The sequence below is a fragment of the Polypterus senegalus genome, chromosome 1 (assembly GCF_016835505.1).
Source record: "Polypterus senegalus isolate Bchr_013 chromosome 1, ASM1683550v1, whole genome shotgun sequence".
NCBI lineage: Eukaryota > Metazoa > Chordata > Cladistia > Polypteriformes > Polypteridae > Polypterus > Polypterus senegalus.
Window position 1 is genome coordinate 255,687,381 of NC_053154.1, and position 20,051 is coordinate 255,707,431.

Here is a 20,051-nt window from a genome sequence, read left to right on the forward strand (position 1 = left end):
CTCGGCAGCCATATTGAGACAGGCATGTGGCCTGTTCTGAAGAAAACTGACCACAAATGATGCCTTAACAACAGACATTTTAAGTAACTAACAAGTTTGTGTGCCGCCTGAAACTACACATCAACATTTATCAGGTGGTATAGTTGCCAATATTCAAATGTACTTTACATATTGTTATTATTTATGAATATTATCAATAATAAATTGTTTAAATTGTAACTTAAATCCTGCTTGTCTTTTACTGCACCAAATTGCCTGAGGTTATAGATCTACAAAAGAAGGTGGGTAGAAGTTATATGGTACAATACTTTAAAAACAGTGATAAGTATGTGAGATTTGAGGCATTCTGACAAAGGCTATGTATCAATAATACAAAAGGGGAAAGTAGAGTAAAATATTACTCTGCCAAGACAAAACACACAGGTAACTAATGTAACAACGTTAAAGTTGGTGAGATGTGCTCAGATTTTCTTTTTCTAGTTAATATTGTGACTGCTGCAGTCTGTACTAACTGTAACCGATTGATTTCTTTCTTACTAAGCCTTGTTACGGGTGCATTACTGTAATCTAGTCAATTAAAATTAACGATATTAACTAATTTTTCAGTGTATTGTGAAAAGTGAAAAGATGCAGTCCTAGTAATCTTGTTAATTTGCGACTTAAAGTTTAGGTCAGAGTCAATGATTACCCCAAAAATTCTTTAAATCTGCCTTGATTTTTAAGCATAAGGGATCAAGTTTATTTCTAATACCCTCATTATATCCATGTTTCCCAATCACTAAGATTTCTTTGAGAGCTTGATAAATACTTTTTAAGGTCACCGTCACTGTAGTTGTGAACCGCTGGGCTGGCTGCTTTGAGTAGCTGATTAAAGCTGATCCTCCGGCTAGGATGTTGGATATTTCTGGGCCCATGGCTCTTGAGGCTGATCCTCCAATTAGCTGTGAGTCTCACCCTAACCCTAACCCTAATGTGCAGGTGGTGAACCAGCTGAGGGCAGGGAAGGCTCCAGGGATCTGTGCTATCCCAGGTGAACTTCTTCAGGGTGGTGGTAAGGCTGTCCACCTTGCATTGAAAGCAATCTTTGCTTTCATTTGGGAGACCAGTGTCATCAAAACTGACTGGAAAATGTGACTTGTTATCCCAATCTGGAAAGGAAAGGGTAATCGCCTGGATTGTGACAACTTCAGGGGGATAACACAGCTCTCAGTGCCTGGTAAGATCCTTGCTAGGATGATCCTCAGCAGGATTCATGGTCACTTGTTCACTTTCCAGCGACCGGAACAGTTTAATGCCTAAGAAGTCTACCATCAATCTCATCCTGGCACCTCATCAGTAGAATTTCTTTGCAACCTTTATCTATTTTCATAAAGCATTCAAGTTGATGAGGCTGCCCTTTTGGACATCCTGAGACTTCATGGGATCCCCTCAAGATTGCTGGATATCATGGCCAGCCTGTACACTGGAACTGTGAGCGCTGTGCAGAGTGGAGGTAGAACCTCTGCATTTTTACCATTTGATTTTGGGGTTCGTCAGGGGTGTGTTCTTGCTCCTACTCTATTCAATGCTTGCATGGAGTGGGTGTTGGGCAAGGTCGTGGGGTCCAGTGGCTTTGGGGCATCTGTTAGTGAAAAAAGATCCATTGATATTGACTTTGCTGACGTTGCTGTGATCTTCACAGAGTCAATGGAGGCTCTGATTGGGGCTCTTGAGAGACTGAGTGAGGAGTTTACGTGTCTGGGCTTGCGAGTGTCCTGGATATAAACCACAATCCAGGCCTTTAATGACCTCTTAGGCACAGTTATCAGCAGTGTGTCTGTCTGCTGAGAGAGTGTCGACCTTGTCGAGAGGTGTACTTACCTCGGCAGTGACATTCATGTCTCTGGTGACTCTACCTATGAAGTCAGTAGAGAGATTGGAAGAGTATGGGGGTTCATGCGGCCACTGGAAAGGGGTGTGTGGTGCTCCCGATATCTATGCAAAATGACAATGTGTTCAAGTCTTTAGAGTCCTGGTACTTCCTGTCTTGCTATATGGTTGCGAGACATGGACAGTATCCAGTGAACTGAGACAAGGACTGGATTCCTTCGGTAGTGTGTCTCTTCAGACAATCCTTGGATACTGCTGGTTTGACTTTATGTTGAATGAGTGGTTGCTCACAGAGTCCCAAATGAGGCACATTACCTGCAATGTGAGGGAGCGTCACTTACAGCACTACGGCCATGTGGTGTGATTCTTCAAGGGTGATCCAGCTCGCAGGATCCTCATTGTTGAGGACCCGAGTGGCTGGACCAGGCCAAGTGGACACCCACAAAAAACCTGTCTGTGGCAGATAGAGGTTGTTTCTGGAGGGTGAGACTGGACCGCATGTCTGCCTGGGGGATTACTAACCAGGATCCCGAGCTGTTTTGTTGTGTGGTGGGTGTGGCAAAGCAATGTACCAGTGCATGCTCCTCAACCTGACCTGATTTGTATTTCTACATTATAATAATACACTTAGACTGAATGAACTTTAACTCACATACTCTGATTTATTCCATCAACATCAAAGTCAAATGGCACAGCAGATTCTTAAAATTCCCCGGCATTAATTCTTAATCTTTTTTCTTTTTTTTTTTTGCACAGTTGTCCACCTCACGTGGACATTCACCGCATTATTATTTAATTCCATGTCCACGTTGAAGAAAAGGCTTGCAGCCCCAGCTAACCTCCCAGCGTCACTTGCACTATCAGGGATCAAACTGTTTATTTTTCCTGTATATTTGGTGTGTTTGAGCTGATCTGAAACCAAGCCTCGTAGATGAAAGATCATCATGTAATCTTCTGTGACAGCCAGACCATTAATTTTTAACAACAATGAACAATCCTATACATTCAGGGGCCAAAATCCCACTTTAAACTGTATTAAAGGTCATGTATGTTTTACAAGGTTCTCAATGGAAATTTAGGTCAACATTTAATATTTAAATATCTTTGGTACATATAAAGGCATTAACTCTTATAAGAGCTTGCTGTCAGAAGACATTCAGTAATGAAAAACAATCCTTAGTAATGTAGGTGCAGATTTTTTAAAGGAATGCACCATCAAAAAATCTTGTTACTTTAAAAATTTAAACTGTTTATACAGCTAATTTAATTCTATTAAACCTTGGATTATGGCATGTAAACACTCTTAGTTAATGTGAATATTTTCATAATGGGGTTAAGCCAGAACAAAACTTTCTGTCATGTACAGAAAGCCTAAAATATGCAACAAGTAAATGTTCAAATGAACTTAACATTTTATAACCAAAATGTATTATTCAGCACCATATTTTAATATCAGTAAGACTGTAGGATATTTTTGTGAATGTTATGTTCTTTTTCATTGTATAGCAACACTTAACTGATTGACAAATTCATTTTTTAATTCCTACTATATTTTCTATTTTCTAATATGTGTATCTTTATTTTCTTATTAAGTGGTGTTTTGAGCAAAATGAATAGAAGTGAAATGAAGAAAGCTAGTTGCATTCCTCAAAGAATATCTACCTACTGACTAAGTGGATGTATTTTATCTGATAATAAAATAAAATACTAATAATGTTGTATGTAAATGTTGCACAATAAATGGCACGTTAAGTATGTTTAACATTGAAAATCCAAAAATATAATATGCAAAGCTAGATTAAAACCCTAATCCTTGTTTGGTGAATGAACTGTAAGTAAATGACAGGGATTATAACTTCATCGTCTGGAAGTACAATTTCATTAATGGACCTAGGCAGCAGTGGCAGCAGCCGGCTCTGTTGCTTTAAACAAATAATTATTGCATGCATGCAGGACTATTAAGGAGTATTTATTTATAATATAAACATTATGTGCCCCATGGCTTATGAGAGTTGAATACATGATCTAATGTGCAAATGTAATAAATGAAAAATGAAAGGCCTCGAAAGGGCTCGACTTGATTGACGGCTATTGATTTCTATACATTCTGAATCAAAAATATGGAAACACAAGCCATATTTTCATATTGTGAAAAATTTTGTGAATATTGTGAATTTAATAATGGACAGTGCCACTGTTTCACAGTCTCATGACCCATGTACTGTATGTTAGGTTAATTGGTGCATTTAAACTGGCCCAGTGTGTGGTTGTGACAGTTATGGATCCCACAACATCCTGCCACTGTATTCCAGGACATGCAGTCAGAATATGTTTATGGCCCTGGATCCCTGAAATGAATAAAAGGGGAGCTGAGAATTTAATGCTCCATTTAATTACTTCAATAGTTAGAGTTCTGCAGCATGGAATAGTGTTTAGATCTGTTGCTTTTCAGCACCACCCAAAGTCCTGGGTTTGAATCCTGTCCTAGGCATTTTCTGGATTTGATATACTGTATTTGCTCAGTGTCTGGGTGGGCTTTTTTGTAAGAACTCCATTATTCATCAGACATGTGGGTGGTGTTCAATTGGAAGTTCTAAATCAGTCTCAAATGAGAGTTGTTGGTATGTGCTAGAGTGTGCCCTGCAATGGACTTGCATCCTGCCCAGGCTACATTTCCCACGACTCTGAACTGAACCTTTTGGAATCAAAAATTAGTAGATGCATAAATAGATAAGATTAATGTGAGGAAGTGCATGGGTTTTGACAGGTCTAGAAATTTCTGTTGTCAGGAGGTGCTACTTTCCTTCAATTGGCAAGTTTAGTAGGATTAGAAATAGTAAAGGCATTTAATTTATTAACAAAATGACAAACCCACTTGATCGTGAGTCACTCGTGCTGAAGCCTATCCCCACCATCATTAGGCATTGCATTAGGCAGCAAACACCTCTGGATTGTCTGCCAGTTCATCACACACATTTACATTTACACAGGGCCAATCTGAAATCACTTTTCTCGGATCTTTGGGAATATGGAAGGAAAACCAAAGTTCCTGAAGGCAATCATCTGGAATGGTTTACCATGAGGGATATGCTGGGCCAGTACAGCTGAATACGTCAAAAAACAACTTAAAACACACCTCTTTAATCTGGTTTTCGTGATTACTTAAGAAATTAGCTGCATTACTAGCATTCCTTCATAGTGAGGGGAGGGACTAAAGTGATTCCTTTCTTTAATTCTGTTTGCCGTTTCATAGGCTGGTCACTGACCAGAGTTTTCTTTTATTACAGTACCCCCAACCTAATTATGATGCAGCCACAAGAGATACTGGGGTGAAGAGAAAGACCTCCACAAGAGCACCCTGTTAATGGTGACACATTCATGAACTATAGAATCCCTAAGGGAGGTCTTGGCAGTGTTTTGGCCTTGAAATTCCACACGTTTATTTTCTTCAATATCCCGCCACCTGAAGATTTTATTTCCCTGTCATCCCTAAGCATCTGATCATAGTTTGACAATAAACCAGGAATTAAGACTTTCTACTGTTGTTAATAACTATTCTTTAGTTTTTCCTTTCTTTTTGTAACTATGTAAACATAACTTTGTTTAGTTATTATTATTATTGTATAGCCATTTAAGCTATTTTCATTAATGAAAATCTGCTATACAGTATTATTAATTATTGTTATTTTCTCATTATAGTTGCTGTGCCACTGCACAAAAAACAGAAAGTTGCTTCAATATTGCAATTGAGATTCAAGTAGATTTACATTTTATATTGTCATTTTATGACTCCCTACACTAAAACAGCTGACACCAATAACCCATGTAAGGAAATTTGTACAATAAAGATTAGTACATTCTTCGTTATATCCTCTTTCTTCCTACAGGATCCTGTTATTTATTTATTTCAGAGAAATAAGGTTCTGAATAGTAGCATTAGTATAATCCAAAATCTGGAACAAGCCATGGCCCGAGCAAGTCATCGCACTTGGATTTTGTACAAATTAGATAAAGGAGAACTATTCTTGTTGCTTTAAAGTGCACTGACACTTTAGATAATCTGCTTGGCACTGCTAAATTCAAGCACATGATCAGGAAGTTGCAGATTTCACATTTGCTCTTTAGGACTTAGTGCTGGAAATCATAGAAAAACAGAAAGTCTCACTTTGTTACATAGGCCAGCTTTGTCTTTCACTCTTTATGTTCATGCAATTTGTAGCTGACAGAGGACTGTTTAACTTGTACTCTAAATCTACAGTTTACTTAAATACTTGTTCTAAGACCTCCTTGATGTATGCTATTAACTTACTATTGTAAATAAATGATAACTTTATGAACAAATTAAACATGTGAGACATTAATTATTAAATGTTTTAGCAAGAAAAAAATCCTTATTATATATTCACTCATATTTTGAGTCCACATACAAAATTGTTCCACGTTTGTAAATGTTACTGTTAATTACAATTAATTGAAGCATGCTGGGGTTCAAAAAATGGAGTTGGAAGAGGATAGAGAAGAGTAATACAAATCCAAGGAATATGTCCTTAGGCCTTCCAGTGTTTATCTAATATAGTGTGTTCATCCAAATTGAAGTTCTTGTACAATTGATCCCAACGGAAGCACACCTTCTGCTCCTGGTCATGTTTGAACTGGGAGTTTTATACTTTTTCCCTCTTAAATCTCTCTTTCTGAGCCATCTTGTAGAGTGTCCCGTATCTTTTCATATAAAGTACACACGTATCATGAAGGGAAGTCAGGCTGTCAAAATAGTCCCAGGGAAAAAGGACGCATAGAGAAGAGGCTAAACAGGAGACAGATCTGGTGAAATCTGTACTGGAAAAAACACACATACACTGGGGGCAGAGAAACATCCTTATACCAATCTAGATGAAAAACATAGTGGATTGTTCACACCACAGGGTTATGGGGAGAACCCACAGTAAACTTAATGCAGTTAACTTGCAGTCAGCTGCAAGATGAGGGTGGTCTCCAGAAATTTATGAAATTCCCCAGTTTAGGCAGAAGGACAGGAGAGTTCCACCTGACTGTTAGGGGCAGCAGGGAGCTCCAGTATACAAAAGGTGCTGTGCTGCTGCAAGTTGCTGTGACTGACAGTGTATTGGGACTCATTTCGCCAAAGTATGAGAACACGGTGGTAACCAAAATCATGACATGATTAAATATCTCAAGATATTTAATTTCTCTTACTTTTGTTTCTGTCTTTTTTTTTATTGCACTTTGATGGTATTGCATTTCCCCATGGATCTAAGAAAATGTGATGCAAGGTTAAACAGTTATTACTTTAAATGTTAGACTGAATTTATTTTAAATTATTATTAGAGCAGCTTCTGGTTTTGATACTGTTTTTAAAGATCTGTCCATCTATGCATTCTTTCATTCATTCATCCATATATGCAACCATACATGATTGTTAAAAAGAAAAAAAGACACAAAGGGTTGGGAGTTTTGGAAATTCACACAGTAGCAGAGTAAGAAAAAATCGTCCATTGACAGGTAGATCAATTGATCTTGGTTATAGGAACATTAGAAACATCAAAAGACAAAGACATCATTCTTGCATCAAATATGACAAGGTTTAATACAGTCTTGTAACTTTTAGTGGTTTCATTACAGGTGATTTCATCCATTATTTTCACAGAAGGTTATAGCAACAAAAACATATTTGCAGCTTTACTTTGCAGTCTGGGAAATAATTGTGGTTGTTCACATGATAATGTTTACAGTATAAAGAAGATTAAAATGCTCTTCTCATTCAGAAATCCAATTGATGCCACTACATTTGTGCACAAGTGAACAGGAAAACAATCCTTTAGATTAAATGAGAAATTTAGGCATTTAATTGGTTGCTTGTAACAGTACTGATTGTTTCGAGGCCTGTTAAACTCAGCTGCAATTAATAGGATTACCAAGTTCAGCCATGCATGATGACACCAAAAGAAAAGATGCACAGAGCTTTACATTTGTTTAGACAGATCCCACATTGTTTGTTTTAATTGTAACAAAGGAAACTAAGTATATAAATAGTGAAAGTACAACTGATTTGTAATCTTATTTAGCTTGGTAGTCTTAAAATCTTAGCCAGTGAGTTCACTAAGTTTTGTCTTAAAAGTTCATATATTTTTTTCTTCCTATAATGTAGTGAAAGAATCATTAGTAAATGTACAGCATATCAAACACTTTTTTTATTAACGTTTCGGTGGAACTTCATTGTTTTTGTTTTTCCTGACTAGCCTATACTTATAAATTTATATTTTTCTTCCTGGAGTACTGAAAATAAGCATGTTTCCTCACATCATGTTTTTTTACCATCTACAGGCCCGGTTCTAGAGGCGAAGCCGCCATCGTGCCATTTAATTTCAGCCGCCCCCTCACCCTATAATACCTTCACTCGTTTAAACACTGAACACTACAAAAACTTTTGATTGATGTGCTGTGTACTTGAGCTGCCACAATTCATGTGTTGTGACTTTCCCGTTTGTCTTTGAACACAAAAGACAAGCCCCGCACCGAGCCTTCGTTTTGTTGCAGCCTCTATGTTCGGCCGCCTTCGTGCATACACGCTTTGCACGAACAGCAGAACCGGGCCTAACTCCTTTGCATTGGCTATGCTGTGTTGCTTTTTCATAATTCATAACTGAGATGTGATACATTGAAGATTTACTGAGAAAAACATACCTTCCGCACCTGCCTTTTTTACAGGAACTTGGCTGTGCACTACATTTTCAGTAAGTCTTATAAAGTTTTGTATTGTTGACGTTGAATACTCACTGATTGTCTTTGATGAACTCAACATACGAATGACCTGCATGAATTAATGTGCATCAACTCCATGAAGTTCAGCAACTCCAAGACCTATGAGAATTATGGCTCTGAACTAAGGATAGGTTTGGTTCAGCATCACATTTACTATTACCTTTAGATGAAAATGAAAACGAAAACCACACCTTTGACAAGTAATTATCTTATACTAGCCAACCCGCGGTATAGCATACGCCGAATAATTATTTATTGATGTGTGAACTCTTCCTGAAAGACACAGTTGTCCAAATGGGGAGGGTTTGAGGATACAACTGTCAGTGAATGAAAAGATGGAACTCTGGAGAGAGCAACATACAATTGTCGGTGACTGAAAACAGATATTGTCAGATACAGGCATATTTTTTCGAAAGTTTGGCCCTGTGCCTTATTAATTGTCATTGCAAACACCAATCTAACAGGAAATTGTCTGCGTGTAAAAGTAAAAGGCAAATTTGATTCTGATAGGGTCAGGGAAAACCGGGGAATAAGGACAGTGTATGAGGTAGCAGATGTGATAGTCTTACACTCCAGTACATTGCGGTGAATGCTGGTAACAGAAAGTCTAGTGCCATTACAGAGATGGATCTCCTCAACCATGTGCAAATCCATTCAACACAAACATTTGTCTGCAGCCACACTGATGTGACGTCACCTTCCCACTATCCTCTTACTGAAAAATATTTACAAACGCATTTCACATCGGAATTTCAATGCAACATTTGCTCAAAAACCTTCACGCTCCAGAATTATCTCAAAGCACATTTAAACACACACTCCACTGAACAAACGCATTCCACACAGGTCTTTCAATGCACTATTTGTTCGAAAACGTTCCGACTGCAGAGATATCTCAACGCACATTTAAAAATCACACTCCACTGAACGAATTATGCAATGTGAACATTGCCAGCAATGCTTCAAAACAACTTGTGCTCTCAAGAAGCACTTACAAACTCATTCCAATTCCTTTCAGTGTCAACTCGCAAACCCCATGCGCAGTCATCACATTCAGTTTTACGCTGCTTTTCAAGAAGATACCGGCATTCCCGTCCAAGAACATAACATTGGCCTATCTACCGCAGTTCTTGCAATGCTCTTCATTGGCTATCAGAGGAGTTGGCGGGCCTGGCCCTGTCGTGCGCATCCCATGGTATCTTACAGTTGGCGGGCGGGGCTCTGTTGTTCTTTCCCCATGACGCGGGAGGAGGGTTAGAGTTGGCGGGTGGAGCTCTGTCAAGCGTATCCCATGGTCTTAGAGTTGGCGGGCGGGGCTCTGTGAGTAGGTGGGCCTGGCCCTGTTGTGTGTATCCCATAGTATCCCATGGTCTTACATTTGGTGGGCAGGGCTCTATTAGAGTTGGCGGGTGTGGCTCTCTGTCTTGCGTGCGTCTTGCGTGCCCTTAGTGAATTATATATATAGATTATATATAAATGTGTATGCGTGGAAGTGTGTATGTCTATCTGAAGTGAGAGGTGGAATCAGGGTAAGGGTCCACCACCGAGGAAACAGAAAACTCGCTTAGTTGATAAAAACACAAGTAGGGCCAGCACGTCAGCAAAACGAAACCTCAGAAAAAACACAAAGTCGCTTAGCCGCTAACATCGGGAAAACAGTATTCCTTTTACTTTTCCTCTTGCTGCTAATGCAAAAGTGATGTGAACACGTTGGCAAAATGAATCCTCCTACTCTCTCTTCTGTTTCTGTTTCTGTTTCTTTTTCCGGTTTCTTTGTGGTGGCGGCCTGCGCCACCACCACCTACTCAAAGCATCATGATGCTCCAACAATGATGGACTGAAAGCCAGAAGTCTACGTGATCATCATCATCAGGTCCTTCCATGAAAATATGATGATTTATGTTAGGTAGAATGCCCAGAGGGGACTGGGCGGTCTCTTGGTCTGGAACCCCTACAGATTTTATTTTTTTCTCCAGCTTTTGGAGTTTTTTTTTGTTTTTTCTGTCCACCCTGGCCAACAGACCTTACACTTATTCTATGTTAATTAATGTTGACTTATGTTTATTTTTTATTGTGTCTTCTATTTTTCTATTCATTTTGTAAAGCACTTTGAGCTACATTTTTTTGTATGAATATGTGCTATATAAATAAATGTTGATTGATTGATTGATTGATTGAGATGCCCAGAGTAGTTCCTTTCAATTACCGGACACCTCTACATTTCAATTTTTTTTCTGTTGATTTCAAAAGTTTCTAGGACCCCGGGCTTTTTACAGCACGGTTTTACACAGCTAGTTGTATATATTTGCAAATATTCTCTGGCCTTGCTGATCCATTTGCCTCTGTTTCTCTTCATTATTACTCTTTCCAGGATGTAAGCAATAATGGCTAGACTAGAAGTGTAAACTTTCAAGTTCATCTTACTCAGAAGCTTGTTTTAGACAAGTCACCAAGGTCATTGATTTGAAGTGTTTATTTTACATTTGCTTTGATAGATGTACACATGGAAATACTTCACTCTTGCACGAAAACTGTAACTTGTATTCAGTGAAGAATGCTGGACAGGAATAAAATGAATCAAACTGAATTTAACAAGCACCCTAAATATAAATATGTATGTGATGGAAAAATATGAATTCAGAGTACTTAAATAGTACATTAACCAAAATAAAGAACAGCAAATAAAAAAGTAATTTACATGTGGATATACTACAGTTTAACAGGAGACAGTACTGCTACCTCAATGTTTTTGGAACTTAAACACCTCACATGTCCTCCTTTGTTTAGCCATGTTTACTTGCAAAGCCTGAAAATGAGCAAGTTAGATTATCTGGCTACTTTTGATTGTCCATATACAAACGTGAGATAAAGTGTATGTGTTTTGTGTGTGTATCAGTCTACTACAGTTCATTCAGAAATGATTTCTGCCTTATGATTTATTTCACTGCAATTACTCTAGCTCCCATTGCTGCTTCCTGTGACTCCATAATAGAAAAGAGACAACCCCACATATGGATACATGAATGGATGTTCTAACAAATTAACTTTAAAAATTAAACTATAAAAACAAAGCAAAAAGATAAAATTAAAACTTCTAGATTTAACCCTTCTTATCAGTGTTTCCTATTACATCATAGAACTTGATATCTTAAAACTAAACAGCACACCTCAGAAGGCTCAGGCCTGAAATGATGTAGCAACATTTCAAAGTGGAATTCAGTCAATGTTGGAACCTTCTTATTTGTAGAAGAAGCAGCCCCCAGGCATTGTGTAGCCTTCACATATAGTTCTGCATGCATCAATCATTTCCTAGTTAGAGAGAGATCTGTTTTTCTATAGTACAGAAAGGTGCTATATAAAAATCAAAGGCCATGGTCCTGGTCAAATCAAAATGTGTTTCTTGCTTCAGCAGAGTTTAATACACCAAGAAGATCAATTTCTTATTTGAAGTTTTTTACAAACTAGTACAGCAGAAAGAAAGGTGTGATATGTGCTATTGCAACAGAATGCATGCTAGGAATTTCTTAAACCTGCAAGATAATAGGTCAAAATTACCAAAAAGAAGATGTAAAACCACAAAAGTCTGATAATAGATAAAGACATTTAGGCAGTCAGCAATGAAGTGACCAAACTAAACATTTCAGTATTAAAAGGCACACTGTATCAAGTAACCATGCTTCACAGTGTTTAGAGTCACAGTCCTGGTCACAATCATGAATGCTCCAGGTTGCTTTGGTTCAAAAACACTCTGAAAAAAATAGCAAGTTTCTAACTAAAAAGTACACAATGTCCACATAGGTTGTGAATGTTATTGTAGCAATCAAATGTAAGTATAAATTCTATTATTTCATTACACAAGTGTAAATTAATTACATATATTCTATGCATATTCACTATACAGAGGAATATTTTTAAATCTTTAAAACACTGATATGAGTGAAGAGTTGGGGGAGGAGGAGCTTTACTCTAAGAACATTTATATTTTTATGCCTAAATATATAAATCAAGGAAGAAAGCACACATGTTAACATTGTGATCTTCAGACATTAAGATAAGGATATTATTGAATTGATTTGATAGGATATGACTGAATATTCTGAATTATAGAAAAATTATGAAGATGTTACAGATAGTTAGTTTATTCAGATTCCTCAGATTTGTTCATCTTTATTTTAGCTTCATATGTGACGTATGGTTTTCCAATGTGGAACAAACTAAAATGTCCAGTTACACAAATATTTTACAGTAATCTAAATTTAAACATACAATATGATGAGGTTAAGAGTGTGGGCTAGGACGTGACAAAACAGTGTAAAAATAATGGAAGAATATCATTTATTTGGATTTGTTATCAGGTTGTACTACTTCAATCTTCTGTCCAGTTAAAAACTGCCAAATTCCTCCTCTGTAATTCTCATTTCCAAGGGCATACATAAAGGCATTTAACATTGGTGATGTTTTAGCCAAGATAGCTGGAATCTGACAAAGAAAAAAACATATATATATATATATATATCAAAATTCACAATTTTTAGACATCCAGGACACAAACTTCTATATTGGAAAGTGACAGAGGACATTCATATAATTTCTCTGTAAACTCTATGTCTTTTCTAAATATAATTTACATTACATGGCAGAATCACAACCTGGAAGTCGTTGCTTGACATTTCATTCCACTTCCCAAAAATATGCACTTAGAGTTAACTGGTGACTCTAAACCAGCCACGTATAAATGAATGTGGGTTTGTGACTGATTCCTTCAATGGATTACTATCCTATCCAAGTTGGCCTTTGCAGTTCTGGACTGGATTAAGAGGATCAAATAATGTGCATGGATGGATATTCTGAACAAAGCCTGGAGGCCAGAAGGGGTTGCATTGCGTCTTTGCGGACCTGGAGAAAGCATATGACAGGGTGCCTCAAGAGGAGTTGTGCTATTGTATGAGGAAGTCAGGATTGGCAGAGAAGTATGTAAGAGTTGTACAGGATATGTGCGAGGGAAGTGTGACAGTGGTGAGGTCTGCGGTAGGAGTGATGGATGTATTTGCAATGGTGATGGACAGGTTGAGAGATGAGATTAGACAGGAGTCCCCATCATCTATGATGTTTGCTGATGACATTGTGATCTCTAGCGATAGTAGGGAGCAGGTTAAGGAGACCCTGGAGAGGTAGAGATATCTTCTAGAGAGGAGAAGAATGAATGTCAGTAGGAACAAGACAGAATACATGCGTTTAAATGACAGGGATGTCAGTGGAATGGTGAAGATGTAGGGAGTAGAGTTGGCGAAGGTGGATGAGTTTAAATACTTGGGATCAACAATTCAGATTAACAGGGATCTTGGAAAAAAGGTGAAAAAGAGAGTGCAGGCAGGGTGGAATGGGTGAAGAGTGTCAGGAGTGATATGTGACAGACAGGTATGAACAATAGAGAATGGGAAGGTGTACAGGACAGTAGTGAGACCAGCTATGTTATATAGGTTGGAGACGGTGGCACTGCCCAGAAAGCAGGAGAGAGGTGAACGTGGCGGAGCTAAAGATGCTAAGATTTGCACTGATTGTGACAAGGATGGATGGGATTAGAAATGAGTACATTAGAGGGTCAGCTCAGGTTGGACGGTTGGGAGACAAAGTCAGAGAGGAGAAGTTGCGTTGGTTTGGACATGTGCAGAGGAGAGATGCTGGGTATATTGGGAAAAGGATGTTAAGGATAGAGCTGCCAGGCAAGAGGAAAAGGGGAAGGCCTAAGCAAAGGTTTATGGATGTGGTGAGACAGGACATGTAGGTGGTGGGTGTAACAGAGCAAGATGCAGAAGACAGGACGATATGAAAGAAGATGATCCGCTATGGCAACTCCTAACAGGAGCAGCCGAAAGAAGAAAAAGAAGATATATACAGTAAATGCTACATATATACTACATACTATACAGGTGCCGGTCATAAAATTAGAATATCATGACAAAGTTGATTTATTTCAGTAATTCCATTCAAAAAGTGAAACTTGTATATTAGATTCATTCATTACACACAGACTGATGTATTTCAAATGTATATTTTTTTTAATTTTGATGATTATAACTGACAACTAATGAATGTCCCAAAATCAGTATCTCAGAAAATTAGAATATCAATTAAGACCAATGCAAAAAAAGGATTTTTAGAAATGTTGGCCAACTGAAAGGTATGAACATGAAAAGTATGAGCATGTACAGCACTCAATATTTAGTTGGGGCTCCCTTTGGCCTGGATTACTGCAGCAATGCGGCGTGGCATGGAGTCGATCAGTCTGTGGCACTGCTCAGGTGTTATGAGAGCCCATGTTGCTCTGATAGTGGCCTTCAGCTCTTCTGAATTGTTGGGTCTGGCGTATTGCATCTTACTCTTCACAATACTCCATAGATTTTCTATGGGGGTAAGGTCAGGCGAGTTTGCTGGCCAATCAAGAACAGGGATACCATGGTCCCTAAACCAGGTACTGGTAGCTTTGGCACTGTGTGTAGGTGCCAGGTCCTGTTGGAAAATGAAATCTGCATCTCCATAAAGTTCGTCAGCAGCAGGAAGCATGAAGTGCTCTAAAACTTCCTGGTAGATGGCTGCGTTGACCTTGGACCTCAGAAAACACAATGGACCAACACCAGCAGATGACATGGCACCCCAAACCATCACTGACTGTGGAAACTTTACACTGGACCTCAAGCAACATGGATTCTGTGCCTCTCCTCTCTTCCTCCAGACTCTGGGACCTTGATTTCCAAAGGAAATGCAAAATTTACTTTCATCAGAGAACATAACTTTGGACCACTCAGCAGCAGTTTTGTCTTTAGCCCAGGCAAGACGCTGTCTCTTGTTCAAGAGTGGCTTGACACAAGGAATGTGACAGCTGAAACCCATGTCTTGCATACGTCTGTGCGTGGTGGTTCTTGAAGCACTGACTCCAGCTGCAGTCCACTCTTTGTGAATCTCCCCCACAGTTTTGAATGGGTTTTGTTTCACAATCCTCTCCAGGGTGCGGTTATCCCTATTGCTTGTACACTTTTTCTACCACATCTTGTCCTTCCTTCGCCTCTCTATTAATGTGCTTGGACACAGAGCTCTGTGAACAGCCAGCCTCTTTAGCAATGACCTTTTGTGTCTTGCCCTCCTTGTGCAAGGTGTCAATGGTCGTCTTTTGGACAACTGTCAAGTCAGCAGTCTTCCCCATGATTGTGTAGCCTACAGAACTAGACTGAGAGACCATTTAAAGGCTTTTGCAGGTGTTTTGAGTTAATTAGCTGATTAGAGTGTGGCACCAGGTGTCTTCAATATTGAACCTTTTCACAATATTCTAATTTTCCGAGATACTGAATTTGGGACTTTCATTAGTTGTCAGTTATAATCATCAAAATTAAAAGAAATAAACATTTGAAATACATCAGTCTGTGTGTAATGAATGAATCTAATATTCAAGTTTCACTTTTTGAATGGAATTACTGAAATAAATCAACTTTGTCTTGATATTCTAATTTTATGACCGGCACCTGTATATACAAACATAATAGTTTAGCCAATAAATGCTTTATATTCAACACTTTTTTCTATTTCATCTTCTACACAAAATTGACTTTAATCTATTTTTTTCTTATAGTAGCTGTTATGTGAATGTCTGATGTTCTATTCAGGCTCTGTCTTTGTTCAAAGGATTTTATTAGGGCAATGCTATGTACTCCTCTATTTCAAAGATATCCATGTTAGTCTGATTGTCAGCTAAATAGTGTCCCCTTGTTCCTGTATAACCAAGTGTGAGTGAGAACATTCCAGTATCCCATCTAGCTTTGGTTCCTTCCTGTACACATCCCCTGTTCTGAAATGTTAAAGAGTGCATAGTTGCAATAAAAGGTCAAGTATTGAGAATGCCCTGTCTGGGGTAAGTTTCAAAATTACACTGAATTACAAGTTATTGTCTTTAATTACATGAAAGCAGCACTCATTTATCTTCATATATTGTTGGGATACTTCCAGTCATTGAAATCCAGAAGATGGTTGGGCACCTTTACAGCAGGCTTTAGGTTCTGATCTCATTGTATGTACAAGTGGCCTATTAAGGAGAAATTACCTTATCTGAGATCCTCTCATTGTACATTCACCGCCTTTTTTATGTATAGCTTAGAACACACTGCAGCAGATGATAAGAGGCAGCATATGGTAGCTCCAGTGATTTGGAATAACCTCTGACATTGACAATGTAACCTAAATAAAGATAGTAAAAGCCAAACCCATAACTGCCTAAAAGACAATAAAACTGACTGAATGATCCAAACAGCAACTGTATTGAAAAGAGATGACAGTGGAGAGTAAAAAAAACGGTGAAATGTTAATGCCAGAACAGAGAAGAAAAAATGCGGAGTATCTCTGACTGAGTGCAGAATTTCAGCATAGTAAAAATTCCCTATAGAAACTGAAGCAAGATTTTTGGTTAATAGACGTAAAGAAAAGACAAAGAGAATTACTTATTATGTGTGGAGGTATGCACCTGATTATGGTGGCTGATATACTGTACTTAATCTTGCTTAAAGTTAAATAAGAATATTAAATGTTTGATACAATTACCCCAGTTTCTTACAAGTTTGCAATTTTTAAACTTGTCACACATTTAATATTTAAAATAATAATAAAGTAACTGCATTTTTTTGAAATTTGGTAATATTTTAATGTCTTTCTCAGTACACCAACATCATACTTCTGGTAATGGCTAAAAGTTTAAATTAGCTATTGATCTAATGTAAAAATTGCTCTTTGCAACATTCTTACCATTCTCAGTTTAGGGGAGAACACTGTGATATCTTCAAAGACTGCATAAAGACACATGATGGAGTAAGGACCCCAGCAAAACACGAGAGATTTCAATGGAAGACCTGTATTGAACTGCCAAAACAGAAAAAAGGGTTCAACTGGAATGTAATTATCTTTAGAAAAATGAGCATTTCTTTCTTAAAGACTTGTATTTAAAATTCAAATTTTCTTCCTTAAAGCATTCAACTGCTATTCTGTTCTAGGCAGCATAAAGAAGAGGGATGCCTCACGCCTGGACAAACTGGTGAGGAAGGCAGGCTCTGTTGTAAGCACAGAGCTGGACAGTTTGACATCTGTGGCAGAGCGACGGTCACTGAGCAGGCTCCTGTCAATCATGGAGAATCCACTGCATCCACTGAACAGTGTCATCTCCAGGCAGAGGAGCAGCTTCAGCGACAGACTGCTGTCATTGTCCTGCTCCACTGACAGACTGAGGGGATCATTCCTCCCCCACACTATGCGACTCTTCAATTCCACCCGGGGAGTAAACGTTAATGTTATACAGAATTATTGTCTGTCTGTTATACTTTCATTGTTATCACTCTTTAATTTAATATTGTTCTTTATCAGTATGCTGCTGCTGGAGCATGTGAATTTCCCCTTGGGATTAATAAAATATCTATCCATCTATCTACAGTACCTATCTAGGCAAAATATGCTAGTCTTTATTTACTCTCTTAAACATTGTAATTGTTCAAGATATCACCTGTTTATCCCTATATTGTCACACATGTGAGTCTCAGATGTGTCTCATATTTCTGGGGCTGACTAGAAGTATAGGCAACAAACAATCTTGATATGGCACTGCTAATAACACAATTTCTGTTTGCTTTAGAGTTGAGGAGAACTATCTGGAGGGCTGCTGACGCCACTTTCTGCGTGAACATCAGATGCCCTTTCCCTTCTGCTCCTTCCATTGTAAAACCCATGTGATCCAATAACTCTTCATCATTCAGGACCTAGCTTCCAACTGGAACAGAGGTATGTGAAGAAGCTATATTTTGGGATCTTGAAGAGCCAGTGAAAAATCATTACTGATATGAATTCTTTCTCAATAATGTCTATTTTTCATATTTAAATTGAACAGAGTCACCTCTGGTGCTAGTTCCTATCTATCTATCTATCTATCTATCTATCTATCTATCTATCTATCTATCTATCTATCTATCTATCTATCCAAAATGATTACTTTTCCATTAATTAAAAACCGCTTACAGTTAAAAATAAAAACACTCCGTGTGCAAGTGCTTTCTGCTGTTTAACAAAAACAACAAAATTTGCCTTTTGCTATTTAACAAAACCAACAAAGTTTTGTTCATAATTATCAGAAGAGCTAATCAATCAATGCATTATCTAGCATAGCAAGCTTAACAGTAAACAAAGTCCCAGTTGACACATGCAGAATTTCATATTGCATTTTAATACTTTATACACATGTATTCCCTTTTTGATGCTGAGTCATGTTAAGTAATTGAGTCATGTCAGGCAGATTGTCAGGGATAATGATGAGTGAAACAGGCAAGTTTTGTTTTAGATACAGTTTTCAAAATTAACCCTAAAATTAATCTCTTAGGCAATACTGCATTTGGAAAACTCACTAAAATTCGTTTTTGTAGGGTTTTTAAAAATCCTGAGGGGTGGGGGGTAAAAAGCCAATAATTTTGCTCTGTAGGTGTCATTTTGCAGCCACCCTCTAATGCTGCACTGATCTTCAACATTTCCTTCCATGTGGGTCCATGTACTCTTAACTGCTTTGTGCACCACCTGTCTGCATATTCAGGCCACCAGTTTCACCTGGCATCACTTATTTGGGGTCAAAGGTTGCACCATCTATACTCAACTCCCCAACTTAACATAACGTAAGCTGATTCAAGCCAGGATTTTTGCACAGGCTTGCTGGTGGCCATACACTAAGGCCTATGGATTACAAATTCAGTTTTGTGCAAAGCAACTTGCTCTCCACTAGCCAGGGAAATATGAACTGTCTGCCTTATGATTGGGTACAACAATATTCTTAATTTCCACTACACTAATATGCTAAGTGCGTTCAATTTTTTACTTGAGCCCATCAGGTTTAATTGAAGACCATCGGTTACTTTCTTTAGTGGAGAAACTCTACTGTACTAAAAATAATTTCATGTGCCTCTCCTTGTTGTGAATCTTTTTGTTCAATGTCAGTAGTATGGTGTGCTATGCAGTCACTACTGTTAAGATAGATAGATAGATAGATAGATAGATAGATAGATAGATAGATAGATAGATAGATAGATAGATAGATAGATAGATAGATACTTTATTAATCCCAAGGGGAAATTCACATAATCCTGCATTCCAAAATTCATTAATTTTTGTAGTGATCTTTTGAATCTTAATATTATTTTGATATTTACTGCCATGCCTCCTCCTTTTTTGCTTTGACTGTCCTTCCTGCAATCCTTTATTTCACTTTCATTAGTCACGATTCAGCATTCCCAAAAACATCAAACCAATAGTTCTGTCTCTGAAGAATTATGTTTCTAATGTTACTCACTTCAACAAGTATACATTAAAAAGAGAAGTTGTGACAAAAATGCAAT

The 20,051-nt window shown here is 38.0% G+C and overlaps 1 protein-coding gene across 2 annotated transcripts in view; it reads right to left on the reverse strand.

Annotated features, from left to right (window-relative positions):
* Positions 1–20,051, reverse strand: part of rgra (retinal G protein coupled receptor a) — a 31,285-nt gene that overhangs the window by 2,266 nt on the left and 8,968 nt on the right. Inside the window, exons 6-7 of one of the 2 annotated variants that reach the window (XM_039772349.1) lie at positions 17,434–17,547; positions 12,033–13,125 (exon numbers count right to left, since the gene is read on the reverse strand). In XM_039772349.1, coding sequence (XP_039628283.1) covers positions 12,982–13,125; positions 17,434–17,547 — 258 coding nt within the window. In that variant the 3' untranslated portion in view covers positions 12,033–12,981. Of the gene's footprint in view, positions 1–12,032; positions 13,126–17,433; positions 17,548–20,051 lie in introns of those variants that run through there. The other variant, XM_039772358.1, reaches the window with a different exon arrangement.